The 17513-nt window shown below is 46.7% G+C and overlaps 1 protein-coding gene across 5 annotated transcripts in view; it reads right to left on the bottom strand.

The window, feature by feature from the left end:
- Nucleotides 1–912: 912 nt before the first annotated feature.
- Nucleotides 913–17513, bottom strand: part of smarcc1b (SWI/SNF related, matrix associated, actin dependent regulator of chromatin, subfamily c, member 1b) — a 32011-nt gene continuing 15410 nt past the window's right edge. For 4 of the 5 annotated variants that reach the window (XM_064347756.1, XM_064347754.1, XM_064347755.1 and 1 more), the window contains exons 21-28: nt 17305–17448; nt 14497–14552; nt 10638–10776; nt 9220–9371; nt 8708–8842; nt 6755–6953; nt 6501–6620; nt 913–3467 (exon numbers count right to left, since the gene is read on the bottom strand). In XM_064347756.1, the coding sequence (XP_064203826.1) occupies nt 3397–3467; nt 6501–6620; nt 6755–6953; nt 8708–8842; nt 9220–9371; nt 10638–10776; nt 14497–14552; nt 17305–17448 (1016 nt within the window). In that variant the 3' untranslated portion in view covers nt 913–3396. The remainder of the gene's footprint in view (nt 3468–6500; nt 6621–6754; nt 6954–8707; nt 8843–9219; nt 9372–10637; nt 10777–14496; nt 14553–17304; nt 17449–17513) is intronic. The other variant, XM_064347758.1, reaches the window with a different exon arrangement.

The raw sequence follows: 17513 nt of genomic DNA, 5'->3' as shown, positions 1-17513 counted from the left end.
TGTCAAGTGATTTTTTAAAATTTCATGCCACAGCTGCATTTCATATTGGAAAACAGAAATTCTACTGCAGAAATACACATTTAAATTCAGAATCAGAGCCTATGCTTTTCAGTTAACAGGCAGGGTTGAGCGCAGGGCTCCCTGTTAGCGCAGCTAGGCTCTGTTCCCCACTCCTCTGCAGAGCCGCAGGATGACAGCATTGCATGGATGCGCTCTATTACAGTGCAGCACAGGGCCCTCAGCAAGCCCTCCATTTCAGACTGTGGCTGGTAGGAGGGGAGCAAAACAACAAATTGGCAGATAGCAGCAGTGCCACCAAACAAGACAGCCCAAAGGAGCTTGTCCCCTTTAAACTATTTAGTCACATGCATGCTTCTAGGCAGGCGTGTAGAGTGTTGAATGAACAAACAGAATTCTATCACAATGTTTAGTTCACAGTTCATGCTTAGCACTGCAGGAAATAAATGAAATGAAATTATGGTAAATGGACTGCATTTACATATTGCTTTTATCCAAAGCGCTTTACAATTGATGCCTCTCATTCACCAGAGCAGTTAGGGGTGAGGTGTCTTGCTCAGGGACACTTCGACACACCCAGGGCAGGGATCGAACCGGCAACCCTCCGACTGCCAGACAACCGCTCTTACCTCCCGAGCTATGCCGCCCCAATTATGATCCTGACACATCTGTGGGACTTTTTTCCCAACAAAGATATACATTTTCTTGCACTGAGGGAGCGCTGTTCCATTTCAAAATGACACTAGATTGATAGTTCACTTAAAGCAGCCAATGTCATCTTTCTAGGCACTTCTGTAGATAAAAGTGACACTTATTGTACATAATGACACAGCCCTCTATCACTTCAGAACAGTCCCAGATGGCAGCTCAGTGAAATACACACAGACAGGTATGTACCATAAAAAATCTTTTATTCAACGGCGATGGTATGAATTCAACAATACAAAAAGATACAAACTTTCAAGAACAGAGAGAGTCTAGGCAGAGATCAATATTACAAAAAACAAGAGGACAGTAAAAGACACAAGAGCACAAAAATAACAGCACACAAAGGAAAATGCTCTTCTGGTTTCTGCCATTATATAATGACCCATTCTGGAAGTCAGAGAGGGGAGAGGAGAGGAGAGGATAGGGTTGAAAGTGAAGCTGACCCCAGGAACAAGCAACAGACACTGCAAGGAATGCAGGTCCACTCAGGTGAATCCAGGTGGACAGTGGCAGCCTGCTGACACCTAAGGCCATACTCTAAGACAGCCTGCAGACGGCCAGATTATTCCAGAAAGACTCCACACTGGCAGGCCATACTCTGAAACAGCCTGTGCAGACGGCCAGATTATTCTAGAAAGACTCCACACTGGCAGGCCATACACTAAGAGTCTGTGCAGAGGGTCAGATTATTCTAGAAAGACTCCACAGACTGCCTGTCAGAAGCACACAGTGTGACTTACGTGAATTTCTGGATGAACAACAGCAACATGATCTTTGGAATGTCGAAAGACATAATTCTGAAAGGGTTTATTACAAAATGATTTTGGCCTTCCCAAAAACTGTCCCGTTTTAAAGGACAGGGTAGTTACTATGTATACTGTATTACCTACACACTTTACTGTATTCCTATAGAGATTATTTAAATAAAACACTTTTCATGCAGGTGCATTTACCTTAAACACAAAGCTTTAATTTTGTTATATAGTATACACAATCATAAAAGACCTGCACTCAAAAATTGAGCAAAGCAATCCAAAAAGCCTCCAAATCCAAATTTTCAGTAATGAACAAACATGTTAATTGTAGCAGAAAGTTCAAAAAGAAATATATTTGAAATGAAAACGAATTGCCATCTTATTTGAGTAGACAAATACAAAATACTCCTAAGCCTTTTACACAGCCGTGTATATGCACACCAACTTCAAGGGGAACAGGAAGGCATTCATCAAAAGATAAGGACTTTTCCCACTCGGAACAGTAAAAAACCTGACAGACAAAACCGTAAGCTCACACAAATGCATGCCACTGAAGAAGCAGCGTGTGGCTATTTCTCAGAAGCCTATTCCATAGCTACACATTGGATTTATATGAGACAAACAAGTGCTGCTTTCATAAAGCAAACCAGTGGGAAAATTTTCACTGATAAACAAAAGTGCAAAAGCTTTTCAAAATGACTAAACAGAAACCATTTGGCACTTTACTTAACCGGTCATTAAATATACTATGGCTGTTTTTTGTTAAAGATTGCCTGTAGCGCAAAAAAACTCAAAATATTCCTCTCTGAAATTTTATTTGAAAAATTGAAAATTGTTCTGTAAATTGACGGTTGCTAAGTTAGGACAGAATCTTTTTTTTTTGTAAATATCCACCGCATGCTTACTTTTGAATTCTAGCATCACAAAGATTTCCCATTTTTCAAGACAATTTTGAAACATTGTGGAGAGCGGTTCTTTCATTAGTGTACCTTCTAAAATGGTATTTTGGCTGGCATCCTTTTAAAAGCGGATTTTCCAGTGTACAGGTTTCAGCTGCACTGGACACTGAAACTCGAGAAGCAAATTTCGATTTCAAATTGGACAAAGAAAATGCAACGACACAAATCCTAGAGTAGATTAAGAGGACATTAAAGGGCAAACTGAAAAAGCGGAATCCTCCCAAACTAAATCAGAGCAGAGAGAGACAGGCGGCCAGTGCGCGTTTCACAAAGCGGCACCTGTGTGGAGCGAGAAGGACCAGCACAGCCAGGGGAGAGCGCAAGGCCGAGCCCTGTGGTGCATTATGGGTTATATCTGTCTGTCTGCCTGTCGGTCACAGCAGGCCTCGCCGGACCCCTCCAGGAGACACAATGGGAGAAAAGCAGCAGCGTCCAAAGCTAAGCAGAAACTCAACCGGGCAGAAGCATCCTCAAAGCTGCCTGCTAGTAGAGATGCTACTTTTATCTTCTACAAGAAAACTGAAAACCCTTCAGTGAAGTAAGTCTATCATGGAATGTACATGTGCTTGTATGTGTGTGTGTGTGTGTGTGTGTGTGAGACTGTGTGAGTGTGCAAGTATGTGTTTGAGTGTGTGTGTGTGTGTGTGTACGTACGTACTTATGTATTCTACAAGAAAAATAAAAACCCTTCAGTGAAGTAAGTCTGTCATGGAATGTACATGTGCTTGTGTGTGTGTGTGACTGTGTGTGAGTGTGCAAGTATGTGTGAGTGCGCGTGCGTGTGTGTGTGTACGTACATATGTAAGTATGTGCGTGTGTGTGTGTGTGTGGGAGTGATTGCGTGTGTGAGTGAGTGCGTGCGTGAATGCGTGTTTGTGTGAGTGTGTGTGTAATTGCAGGTATCACACAGGGTTGTGTGCAGGTGTTTTGTTGAGCAGTGTTTCAGGAGACCAGTTTTAGCTCTCAGCTCCTGAATGGATGGGAGCAGCCGCTGTCCCATCAGGCTGTGCGGGGGGCGGAGTCGGGTCTGAGAACAAAAGGGAGAAAAGCAGAGATTAGTGAGCACATAAGACAACAGGAAGATCACGGCCAGGGGCGGGCCTACTTAGTGAAAGTGATCCACAGAAGTCTTCATTTTTTGCAATGCATTTTTGTTTGTACTTAATAACTTATTGCAGCCCTAGCCTGTTCTATGTATTGAAAGAGATTTTAATCTCAATGGGCTCTTACCTGGTTAACCCTCCTATTATCTTTGGGGTCAATTTGACCCCATTCAATGTTTAACATCTCTAAATGATTGACATCATTTTTTTGCTTCATATTTAATGACCTTTCCTAATTTAATGGGGACAACTGGGTAAACATAAAATTAACATGATTATTTCAATATCCTATACACATTTTGTATGTATCCGTGTTCTTTGGGGTCAATTTGACCCCAGGCTGTTTTAGCTGTATAAAACATAAGAAACATCAACATTTTACACACATTTGTTTTGGATGATATGGAGGTCACTATAACATGCAATTTTATAATCTTCAAAAAACGTCCCTCTGCTTCAGGGCCCCAACCTAACATAACCATACCTGTAGTAGTGCTAGAACCACTGATAGTTCACTTTCCCGTGCTTTGGGGGAGGGGAAATATGGTTCCCGCAAGGACATTGATAGTTCACACAACATAGGGGAGGAGCAAACATATAAAAGCTTGCACAGCAGCCTTCTAAACCATTTCTCTTGGTGGTCTGTGTGCTCTTTCTTTATGCTCTCTCTCAATTGAAAATTTCTGTATGATTTTATTTACTCTGACTCCCCGATTATTTTTGTTTATTTTTATTGATCTTATGGGTTTGATTGCGCCTTTTTATCAGGTACTTTTGTGTTATGTTGTATTGTTAGTAACTCCTGTGTTTACTGCTGCCTATTTTGGCTAGGTCACTCTTGAAACAGACTTTTAATCTCAAGAGTTTTTTTTTTTTTACCTGGTTAAATAAAGGTTAATAATAATAATAAAAATGACCTCTAAGCAAAGGTTTTCTGCCAATGAGGTTTTGTCACAGCTCTTTGACAGTGAAAGTGACATAGAGGAGAATGTGTCTGAGACACAGGATAATGTTGAGGAGGACCCTGATTATGAGGCATCCTCCTCTGATGAGAATGAAGCCCTTAGTGTTGACCCTCCTGTTGTCTCTCAACCACCAGCAGACACGTTACCTTCAAAAAATGGAAAAGTTATCATGGTCCCTCGCCCCACTTGAATGACAGGGTAGACTTAATGCTGCTAATTTCATCAGAATGGTTCCAGGCCCCACCAGATATGTTGTCAGCCATGTCCAAGACATAAAATCAGCATTTGAGCTCTTTGTAACACCATCGATCGAAAAGGATATACTTGAGATGACAAACCTAGAGGGGAGGCGTGTGTATGGGGACAGTTGGAAAGACTTGGATGTGACCCACTTGCAAGCCTACATTGAATTGCTCATTTTGGTAGGAGTGTACAAGTCAAAAGGCCAAGCAACAGCAAGCCTTTGGAATGCTGACACTGGAAGGGCAATATTTCCAGCCACCATGTCTCTAAAGACATTCCATGTTTTCATTACATTACATTACATTACAGGCATTTAGCAGACTCTCTTATCCAGAGCGACTTACACAACTTTTTACATAGCATTTACATTGTATCCATTTATACAGCTGGATATATATACTGAAGCAATGCAGGTTAAGTACCTTGCTCAAGGGTACAACGGCAGTGTCCTTACCCGGGAAACGAACCTGCGACCTTTCGGTTACAAGCCCAGCTCCTTACCCACTGTGCTACACTCCATCCTCCGTTTTCTCCCGTGTCATACGCTTTGATGACAGAGAAACAAGGCAGGGCCAACGAGAGCAAACTTGCAGCAGTACGGGATGTATGGGACAAGTGAGTTCAGCAATGACCCTTTATTTACAATCCAGGCCCCCACATGACTGCGGATGAATGTCTGTTTGCGTTTCGTGGGCGCTGTCCCTTCAGACAATACATACCAAACGAACCGGCCAAAAACAAACACGGTATGAAAATATGGGCAGCATGTGATGCACAGAACAGCTATGCCCGGAATATGCCGGTGTACACTGGTAAATCCCCTGGGGAAGCACCTGAAAAAAATCAGGCCATGAGGGTGGTACTAGACATGGCTGAATGGTCATAACATTACATGTGATCATTTTTTCACATCGTATGCCCTGGGTGAGGAATTGCTGAAAAGGAAGGTTACCATGTTGGGGACAGTGAGAAAAAACATTAAAACAACAAAAAGATCTTTCTTTCCAATTTTAGGTCAATCAGTGAGATTTTATGGTGATTTGCATATTTTTTCATAGTCGCGTAATAGGTATTCTAGATGTATAAGGGGGTTGGGGGGTTATATTTTATTTAAAGGGCTATTTAAAGACTATAATAAAGTACCTGACACAAACTCATGGTAACAATTTTAATTATAATCATTTTCTGGAGGTTTAAATTGCTGGGGTCAAATTGACCCCAAGGATAAAAGATGTTAGTAAATTTGAAGATAACAGGACAGTTAAATAGGCTAAACAGGGCTAGCAGGTTAAGTGTTGTGCAGAGAGGCGGGGCTAGCAGGCTTAGTGTTGTGCGGAGAGGCGGGGCTAGCAGGTTTAGTGTTGTGTGGAGAGGCGGGGCTAGCAGGTTAAGTGTTGTGCAGAGAGGCGGGGCTAGCAGGTTAAGTGTTGTGCAGAGAGGCGGGGATAGCAGGTTTAGTGTTCTGCAGAGAGGCGGGGCTAGCAGGTTAAGCGTTGTGCAGAGAGGCGGGGATAGCAGGTTTAGTGTTCTGCAGAGAGGCGGGGCTAGCAGGTTAAGCGTTGTGCAGAGAGGCGGGGATAGCAGGTTTAGTGTTCTGCAGAGAGGCGGGGCTAGCAGGTTAAGCGTTGTGCAGAGAGGCGGGGCTAGCAGGTTAAGTGTTGTGCAGAGAGGCGGGGCTAGTGAGGCAGGGGAAAAGCTAATGACAGGCAGGTTTGAATGGAAGCACATGGGACGAGCCACGAGACTCACACATGCCGTTTGTGGCTCCGGGGTGCCGGGACCCCATCATTGGAGGCTGATGCGGGCCACCAGGGGGTGCAGCAGGCATCATGCGCCCTGACATGTCTTGGCCGGGCCCCCCCATGGACCCTTTTCCCATTCCCATCAGCAGGCACAAGACAAGGAGAAAGAGACACATGCAGATATTAGCTGAGTGCTCCCACTAAGCCCAGGGTCCGACCCCCCACCCCCCCCCCCCCAGTGTGGAAGCCCATGACCCTCACATGTCTGTGGAGCGTGGTGGGGGCCCACGGAGTGGTGCATGCTGGGGTAGCCCTGCTGGCCCCCAGGGTTCTGGCCGGGGGGGGCGGCGGCAGGCTGCTGCTGCTCCATCTGCTGGCGGGCCTTCATCTCAGCGTACTTCACCTGCTCCAGGTGGAAGGCCTGCCGCTCCGACAGCAACTGCTGCCTCTGCTGCTCCAGCTGTGTGTGTGTGAGAGAGGGAGACGGAGAGAGGGAGGGGGGACAGAGAGGGGAAGAGAGGGAGACCGAGAGAATGAAGGGGGAGAGAGGGAGGGAGAGACAGAGAGAGAAAGAGAGCGAGGAGAAAGAGAGTAAAAGAGGAGGAAGAATAACAGAGAGTGAGGGAGGGAAGAGGAAGAGTAAGGGAAAGAAAAGGAGAGAAAGAGAGAGGAGAAAGGAAGATGGGGAGAAAGTGCATGAGAGAAAGAAAGAGAAAAGGAGAAAGGGAGAGAGGAGAAAGAAGGAAAGAGTGAGAGAGGAGAAAGAGAAGGAGGGAAGACAGTGATGGCACAGGAGGAATGAGAGAGAACAGTCAGAGGTGGGATTATTGGCACTGCATGTAGTACTTCTCCAGAGCACCAGAAAGGTTCCCCATACCTATCACTCAGACCCCTAATTATGTTGTTAAAGTGCTCCAATTACGAAACTCAATCCACAGACACTTCATCAAGGAGACAGCACTCACACCATTTTAACTGATTACAATTCGGACAGAAGAATTTAGTTTAACCTTCCCTTAAATTAATGGCAGTAAAAGTGGGTGTAAAAAATGAATGGCAATAAAATGGGGGGGACAGAGTGCTGATAACAGCATGTCCCTGAGTGCAGCGATCTGAGGATCATATTTAGAGCAGGACCTGCACCCCAGCGTACGCGTGAGGTCACACGCTGCATCACGCTGCGTCCTGTCCGAGAGAGAGGGCGGCCAGCGCAGTAACCCCGCCCCACACGGCCCCGCCCCGCCCCGCCCCGCCCCGCCCCAGCACCTGGCAACGAGGCAGCCGAATCCCACCCGCCATGTTTACGGCTGTGCTGAAGTTTCCCCAAATGACAGCAGGAAGCTCAGCGTCAGTGAGAGGCTGCTGTGGTCCTTCAGGGTAAATCCAAATCAGGAGCTACAAACAGCTCCAAACCCTCGGCTTGCTGTAACGCCTTTTGACAACCCCCCCCCCCCTCCCCCCTCCCCCCCTCCCCAACCGCTCAGTGGTCCTGACAGGAAGAGACAGGAGACGTCTGGGTTAGCTGACCCCCTCACCCCCTTGACCACATCGCCACTGATGAAATGCATCCCAACCAGTCCCTATAAAACACTATTTCCTCTTTGCCTAAGTGTAACTGTCAGCGGAAAGACACGGGGAGTCTGGGAAATGCCATCGCTTTGATGGAACAGAGAGGCTGGATCCCGTCCAACTTCTGCTCTAAATGACCAAACTGCCTCTCTGATTTAATTCCGTCCACCGTTTCTGACAGCGGATCTAACCGTACGCTTCCCGTCCGCAAGAAAACGATCTGGAGGTTCTGGAACAGTTTGCCCCAACGAGTCAGAGAGCAGGGAACTGAAACAGGGCTGTGACATAACACATACCCTGGCTTCAGGGATGAATTGTGTCACTGGAAACTCAGTTTGGGGACCACAGGCCACAGTTTGGGGAGTCTATGTGTTGTATGGTTATGGGGGTCTGTGTTCCGTATGGTTTGGGGAGGGTCTGTGTGCCAGACGGTTTTGGGTAGTCTGTGTGCTGTATGGTTGTGGGGTCTGCGTGCTGTACGGTTTGGGGTAGTCTGTGTGCTGTACAGTTGCAGGGGTCTGTGTACCGTGCGGTTTGGGGAGGGTCTGTGCGCTGACAGTTCTTTGTAGTCTGTGTGCTGTACGGTTGTGGGGGTCAGTGTGTCGTAGAGTAAGCCTCAGGTTCCGCTGCAGGGGAGACGCTCACCGCTTCCTTTTCTCGGTCCATGATGGTCTCCAGCTCCTCAAAGTGCCTGAGCTTGATCTCCAGCTTCTTCATCTGCGTCTCAACCAGCAGAGCCACCAGAGATTTAATCTTCCTCTCCTCCACCGCCGCCAGGTGCTACAACACAGAGAGACAGAGAGAGAGGGGCAGAGAGAAGGAGAGTGAGAGAGAGAGAAAGAGAGTCAGGGAGAGGGAGGGAGCAATGACTGCACAGCCGACAGCACACACACTGAGAACATGTACGCAAGTAAGCACTCCACAATCCACAGACAATATTTCAATCGTACGACGGGCAACAGTCCACCTTGAAGGAATGGACAGAGGACAGCAGCTCTAAAATGGAAAGGCAATCAATGTGATAGCATATGCGATAAATATGTATGAAACGCAGGGACTGCAGAGTTCTCCAGTGGGCAGTGGAGGCTGAGGGAAGTGAGGGTGGCAGGGTGGGAGGGTCTGTTTGGGGGGCGCTCCTCTCCCTCTCCCCGGCTCACCTTGGCCTTGGTGGCAGCGGATGCGAGGGCGGCGGCGGCCGCCGTGGCGACGTTCCCCTCCCCCAGCTCTGACTCCAGCCTCCGCCTGCCCTCCTCCCGCTCTCCCTCCCTGGGGATCAGGGCTGTGTCCATGGCCTCCTCCTTCTCCCTCTCTGAAACAGAGACAGTGTGAGACCTCCACCTTCTCCCTCTCTGAAACAGAGACAGTGTGAGACCTCCTCCTTCTCCCTCTCTGAAACAGAGACAGTGTGAGACCTCCACCTTCTCTCTCTCTGAAACAGAGACAGTGTGAGACCTCCACCTTCTCCCGCTGTGAAACAGAGACAGTGTGAGACCTCCACCTTCTCCCACTCTGAAACAGAGACAGTGTGAGACCTCCACCTTCTCCCTCTCTGAAACAGAGACAGTGTGAGACCTCCACCTTCTCCTGCTCTGAAACAGAGACAGTGTGAGACCTCCACCTTCTCCCGCTCTGAAACAGAGACAGTGTGAGACCTCCACCCTCTCCTGCTCTGAAACAGAGACAGTGTGAGACCTCCACCCTCTCCTGCTCTGAAACAGAGACAGTGTGAGACCTCCACCTTCTCCTGCTCTGAAACAGAGACAGTGTGAGACCTCCACCTTCTCCCGCTCTGAAACAGAGACAGTGTGAGACCTCCACCTTCTCCCTCTATGAAACAGAGACAGTGTGAGACCTCCACCTTCTCCCTCTATGAAACAGAGACAGTGTGAGACCTCCACCTTCTCCCTTTATGAAACAGAGACAGTGTGAGACCTCCACCTTCTCCTGCTCTGAAACAGAGACAGTGTGAGACCTCCACCTTCTCCCTCTATGAAACAGAGACAGTGTGAGACCTCCACCTTCTCCCTCTATGAAACAGAGACAGTGTGAGACCTCCACCTTCTCCCTCTATGAAACAGAGACAGTGTGAGACCTCCACCTTCTCCCTTTATGAAACAGAGACAGTGTGAGACCTCCACCTTCTCCTGCTCTGAAACAGAGACAGTGTGAGACCTTCTCCCTGACTCACTCTTAAGCCTTAGGAAGCATAACCTGACCACAGTCTGGTTTATAGTGAGGAAGAGCCTGCTATTCAGTTGCCATGAGAGTCAAGAAAATTGTATTACTGGTTTTCAAGCCCGTTAACCTTTATTATCATCACCTTAATTAAGCACAGTTAAGCATTCTCTGACCGTCTGTGGCGGTCGAGTTCAATGGAGGATGAAAAATGGCACAATCTCATTCTCATTTTCAAATAATATTTAATGAGGCAAAAAAAAACATTCAATAATTCATATTTTCCTATTTGTTATCGTTAATGAGAGCTGAGACAGAAGTGGGACAGACACACACACACACACGCACGCGCAGACACGTACTTGGCGCTCCCACGTCTCACGGTAGGTCAGACACGTACCCGTCTTGCCCTCCTGAACTCCTTCGCCCTCGGCCTCTTCTCTCTCCGCCGGCTCACTGCTCTCGTTCTTCAGCCGGTCTCCCTCCGCTGGTCTATCTGCCGATTGGCTGGATCTCTCCGGCTCCTCGCTGTCCTCAGCCTGAGACAGAGGGACGGGTCAGCTGGCGACCCTTACAGTGTAACATGACCAGGACAGCCCTGATTCACTAAGGCGTGCATTCACCTGTGGTTCATATGGAGAGAACTGACAAGCAGCCTGCAATTGAGTCCTCCAGGTGCAAGAGGGCAATAGGGCCTCGTCGTGAAGCCTCCACTGAGCAACCAATCATAATCATTCCACTGCAGTGTCAATTCATCGCGAACAACCATTTCATTAACAATAACTCTGCACATTAAAACAAGGAGCCCACATTAACTCAACGGCCCATATTGTTGCACTTAGGTGTCGTGAGGGTACAGCCTATCAATTACAATCAAAAATGTAAAAACTACAATATGTCAACCGGCTACTAAGGCAGAATATATACTGACATTATATTTTGGATATTCTAAATGTAACAAATCCTCACAAATACCTCTTAACCTCTTAAGGCACAAGCCAAATTTTGCCAATCCTTGCCCATTTAGGGGGTACCCTATTTAAAGCTTTATAACTCCAGACGTGAACACCACAGAGACTTGAAAAATGGCTTAAATGAAGCAAGACATTTGTACAATTTACAATACTAACACAGATTAGTTTATATTCATAATTTTGGAAGAAATAAAGTGCCACAAATGCAATTGTTTTGACAAAAAATCCAAAATAAATTTGCACTTTTTAAGTTCGCAATGAAATACTGCGAGATTGAATATATGCAGGAGGTTAAACTATACATGTGCTAGGTCAAAAACTTCTTGACCACAAGTTCATAAAATCTAAGGGTGGATATGTAGAACTACTATAGATGTATGAAGCAAAAACTAAGCAGTGTACCCAGCATCTCCAAATCTATCCAAAATGTCTAAATTATGCATTGCTGTAAATCATAACATATCCATGTATTTCACTACAAATCAACTGTTTTGACTCAAGAAAATCACTGTTGCATAATTTTCAAATGGGAATTACAAGCTTTCAGTCAGTACAGTGGTCTAAAATAGCTAGGTGTCCAGAAACATATCCAAAATCTCTCCAAAATTGAATAAAATGTTTTTTGTCCATTATAAAGCATATAAATGAGCCCCTTATGAGGGTTTAAGATGAAACATTGCTATCAGATTAAAAAAATAATGCAAAAACATTGTCACACAATGCGGTACAGTACCTAAATGTGTAATAATTAACTCGTGTGTATTTCTATACTCTGTACTCTCGTATGTTTTATTGTATGGGGATGAGACAACATGAAAACAATTTTCACCCGTCCACCACGTTTTGGCAATGTTCCAGCTCTGACGTCATCACTGTTGCATGCTTCACAAAAACTATTACACTTCCGTCTAACGCTTACATTACAGTGTGAAATATTTACATTATATAACACCACTAACCTATTTAAAAATACTCAATTTCAAAAAGAACGTATATAACCGAAATATTTTGAACGATAATACTTACATAGCAATGGTGAAATCTCCTCTATGTTCAGTAGATAGAGACAGAGAGACAGTATCAATTATATTGTTCTATTCGCTTCTGTTTTGCTCCAGAAAACGATGTCAGCTAGGTCTATCAGCAAACATATGGCTTAGCTATGTTCAGAAGTCCTCAATAAGAATAGTATTTTCCAAGAAATTACGAAATATCCTTGAACATGTTTCGTTAGGTGCATCGTATTTGTCTGCTAACAGAGTGTGATTGCGTAAGTGAATGCTATGCTAAGAATATTTTCTGTTACGCTGACCTATAAAACGCTATTCCGAAAGCAGAATTAGACATGTTATACATCGTTAGAAAGCTTATACTCTCGCCTACCGAATAAATGAATTGTAAATCTAGTCAGACTGTACTAAAAAGGGCGACGACGCCGTAAACAACAGGTGTGGTGTTACGCACAGCTATTTTGGAAGATACCCAGGCGTCACAGATGCGCCTATATTTCCCAAACGGATTGTCCAAGACAATATATGACCACGCAGTCTCAAAAGGGACATCTCTACACGTAAAACCAACAGTAAGGTTTTATATTTATTCAATATTTAGTCCCAGATATTGACTGTAGAATGACATGGTATCATTTTAAAAACTTTTTCTCGTTTATTTCGTTATTCAGTGAGCAGCGTTTTCACTGCTGTATAGGCATATCTTAGGGCTATTGTCGGGTTTATCTTGTTGCTATGACGGAATACGATTTTTTAGTGGTGAAAGAATATTTTTCCCACGTCACTCCTCTGCTGCGATCACTTCACTGGCTACCGGTCGCTGCCAGGATCCGATTCAAAGCCCTGACCCTTGCCTACACTGCCGCCAACAGGACAGCCCCCATCTACTTGCAGGACATGACTCAATTCTATGTGCCTGCTCGACCACTCCGCTCTGCAGCAGCAGGGCGTCTTGTAACCCCTCCCACCCGCCCAAAGGGATCACAGAGCTTCTCCACCCTAGCTCCCCAGTGGTGGAACGAACTCCCCGTCCCTCTCCGAACCTCCCCCTCACTATCCATCTTCCGCCGTGGCCTGAAGACTCATCTCTTCAGACTATACCTAGAATAACCACCACCATGCTGTGTATATATATATTAAAAAAAAAAAAAAAAAAAAAAAAAAAAAAAAAAAAAACCCTTTTTCCTTGTCACTTGTTACATGTTGCCCCATCCCTGCACTTCTTGGTAAATTGTATTTGTCCTAATACTCTAGCTTAATCTTCTGCCTAGTTTGGCTCTGCAGATGTTAGACCAGGATAGTGTTCATTGTTCTCAGCTAGAAATGGCTGTACAAAATAAGTAATTGTACCTTACTGAACCCGTGTTCAGCAGTTGTCTACGATCATGAAAATGCACTTCTTGTACGTCGCTTTGGATAAAAGCGTCTGCCAAATGAATGTAATGTAAATGTAATGTAATTTTTATGAATGCCAAGATAGACAATATTGTCCATTATGTCAAGGGTGGGGGGCGTTTTTTAGATGAGACTGCAGGGAGGGGGTGTGTGTTAAATGAACGACGGGAGCGACAATGGTGGGGCTGCGAAACTCCGTTTTCGGCATAGTTGTCATGTATCGTCTACTAATGAAACGGAAACAACGCGTTTCTGTTTTCATCTCACACGTTGGTTGCAGTAGCACCGAATGTTTGACTTTAGTAATCTAGGCACGCGGGCGTGCCCACCACTAGGGGCAATGCGCTAAGAGGTTAATATTTCTACTTAATTTGTGCAATTTTCAAATGTCCTCAATTATTCGCAGCATGTGGCCTCTATATATGACAAAAAAATTAATAAATAAACTTTACAGTGGACCAGGGGGACACAGCGGAAGGGTACGTAAGGAAGAACTTTTAGATGCCACTGCTTCTTCCATTATCACAATACTCTTGCTATTCCATTCAGTTAATGGGCTTATTTTTTGGACTGCACAAAATTCATATGACTGATCTTTCTTTATTTGATGACCCACTACTTGGCTTCATGCATACGAAAGGGCGATGAACATACAGCGGGTTTAAGCTCAATTTGCAGCAGCAGAACATGGCTGATAAAGATGAGGAAACCAGATTACAGAAATATACACACACCTGTCCAGATGTGACTCGGTGACCCACCACTGAACCCAGATCAGTGTTCCTATAACACCCAGTGACCTGCCGATGACCCCAGATTACTGTTCCTCTCTCTCACCCACTGACCCACCCCTGACCCCAGAACAGTGGTCCTACTTCACCTTGACAGGCTGCTGGGACTCGGGGTTCACCTCCATCTTCTCCGGCTCTGCTGCTCCTGTACAGGGGACAGAGAATGAGGAGCTCAAATTGTTTCCTGAAAAGAACACTGATGCTGGGAGAAGACAGTGGCTAATGGTCGACCTACTTTTATTATACACGTCTATGGGAACAAACTCCTCTGAGAATGCATTCAGTGCAGTGCGGTGCGGTTGGTGTCAGACAGTTTCTGACAGGAATGTGGCCATTTTTGTTTTGTCATGGTCTGAGTGCTCATTCACAGAAAAAGATTTGGAGCCTGGAAGACTGCTGCTGTCAGATGTTATGTGACCCGCCTCAGTGCTCTGGAGCTCTTCAGCAGTAGCGGGTGAGTCCTTTACCCCGCTCCGTTTAGAGTAATTCTTTCAGTGAAATCTTCCTGTTCTGAGCACCATGCGGTCAAACGGTGAGGAAACAATTCATGACCGCTCACATTTGAACATTGATTATTGAAGCATTGAGCCTGGAAACTGTCCTGGTTATGGGCTTTGAAGGTGTCAGCATTGTTTATGACATATTCTTACGTGACTGAAAGCCATGACATTGCTGCTTCTTGGCCAATCAAAGGCCATCGGGAGACCACAAGACCAAGGCTCCCAGCTAACCAGACGGAACAAGCCCTGATTCTAAAAATGCCCAATTAAAGGGGGGGAAAAAATAAATAATCCCTCTTGGATAAAGTAAATCCTCAGTACAATAGCCACTAAACTGAACAACTTGATTGCGGGTTGGGATTTGGCAACAATAAAGGCAGTAAAATGGGGAAATGTTGGATGTACCAAAATAAACAGCTGGGCGGTAATAGCCCTGGTCTGTTCCTGAGTGATTTTCAGTGCGGGCAGGCCCAGTGTGTATAATTAAACAAGTACGAGGGTACACAGGGCTAAGTAATGGCCATCCATTATACAGGAGGAGAGGATCGTTCAGCGACGGGGCCGAATGAAAAATGAATGGCCGTTTCGGAGTGGCAGTAAAACATGGTAGAACCCCAGTCAGACAGACAGCCTCCCGCTTCTCCAGCTCCCAAGTGTAAGTCGATGCGACCGCATTAATGTATTGCAGAGAGAGCTTCCACAGAGCTGTAATGTCCTCCCAGAGACATGCCCGCAGAGCCGAAATGTCCTCCCAGAGACGCGACCGCAGAGCCTTAATATCCTCCCAGAGACACGACCGCAGAGCCGAAATGTCCTCCCAGAGACACGCCCGCAGAGCCGTAATGTCCTCCCAGAGACGCGACCGCAGAGCCGAAATGTCCTCCCAGAGACACGACCACAGAGCCGTAATGTCCTCCCAGAGACGCGACCGCAGAGCCGTAATGTCCTCCCAGAGACGCGACCGCAGAGCCGAAATGTCCTCCCAGAGACACGACCGCAGAGCCGAAATGTCCTCCCAGAGACGCGACCGCAGAGCCGTAATGTCCTCCCAGAGACGCGACCGCAGAGCCGTAATGTCCTCCCAGAGACGCGACCGCAGAGCCGTAATGTCCTCCCAGAGACGCGACCGCAGAGCGAAATTCTCCAGAGACACGACCGCAGAGCCGTAATGTCCTCCCAGAGACGCGACCGCAGAGCCGTAATGTCCTCCCAGAGACACGACCGCAGAGCCGTAATGTCCGTGCCTTCGGCCTCTAAACCGGGCAGCTGGAAGCATACGCTGTCCGCGCTTCCCGAATTTCACAGTTCTTTCTTTCGGTCTGAATGGACTCTGAATTTACATTAATTCTTACTGGTCCTGTTTTAATGTTTTTATGTTTTAAAATATTATTTTATTTTATTTTTATTTTAATTGATTTTACTTATTTTATAGGCTCTTTTATTTTTTTGTATTTCCTCTAATACCTTTTGATGCCTTTTATGTTCTTAATTTATCTGTTCTTCTAATTCATTGTGAAGCACTGTGTGTTGTACTAATGTGTATGAAATGTGCTACATAAATAAAGATTGATTGATTGATTGACCGTTTGTGGTACGGTTGTATTTGGGTTACGTTCGTTTGCAGCAGGGGTAGAAATGGCAGTGGCTCACACTGACCCACTTTCTCGCACCCACCACCCACCACCGCCCCCAACCCCCGTTCCTCTCCAACACAGACCCATCTGCCACGGCTGCACTAATCTACTCATCGCCACGGAAACCTGAGCCCCCTCCCCCCTCCGATACGCATGCACACACAGTGCCTCTAACTCCAACCCCGAGCTGTCCCATGCCACACCCCGAGCTGGCACTCGCCCCCTCCTCCCCTCCCACTGCATGCTGGGACGCCGCTGCTCATTTCACTACACAAATTATTTATTCTCTGTGACAAAGTGGTCGCTGCCTACCCTGTTCCGCACCGCCCTGCAGAGGCAGGGGCCTACAGAAAGTAACACAGACAGCCTATGGCAGAGAGTCACAGAGAGGTGGGGAGGAGAGGCAGGCAGAAGAGAAGCCTACTGACCCGCAAACTCCGCTCGCAGCGGCCTCCCATCCCGCCCCGGCCCATCTCTTCTGGCGCACTGCTGCCCTCTGCTGGCAGCACACTGAACCGCACCATTACTGAGACCTGGCGCACAGACAGTGCTCGTGATTTTAGACAACACTGTCACGAGTCGAGGTATTATCGCCAGTGCGTGGGTACCCACAGGTGTGGTTCTCCACATCTGGCCACTCCCCCTGAATCTGACTGGCTACATGATCCCCTGCATTCCCCGCCCTCTCTCGTTCTCTGCGGCCCGAGTTCTCAGCCGACCGGCCGGGCTGAATGAAGGTGAGAGGGGTGAAAGTAGAGGGTACCGGCGTTCTCCAGCTCCTCCGGGGCAGTGCCGGCGATGCCGCTGGCCTCCAGGCTGAACAGAGCGCGCGGCCCCTCCTGCGCCTTCTTCACATGGCTCTCCAGCAAGTCCAGCGGGACCTCCTCTCGCACCCGCGAAAACTCCTCTGGAGAAAGGGATACAGGTCACACGCGTGCACGCGCGCACAGGCCACACCTACGCAAAATCATT

Source organism: Anguilla rostrata, chromosome 8, assembly GCF_018555375.3.
Source record: "Anguilla rostrata isolate EN2019 chromosome 8, ASM1855537v3, whole genome shotgun sequence".
NCBI lineage: Eukaryota > Metazoa > Chordata > Actinopteri > Anguilliformes > Anguillidae > Anguilla > Anguilla rostrata.
This window is presented reverse-complemented; position numbering and strand designations above follow the sequence as displayed.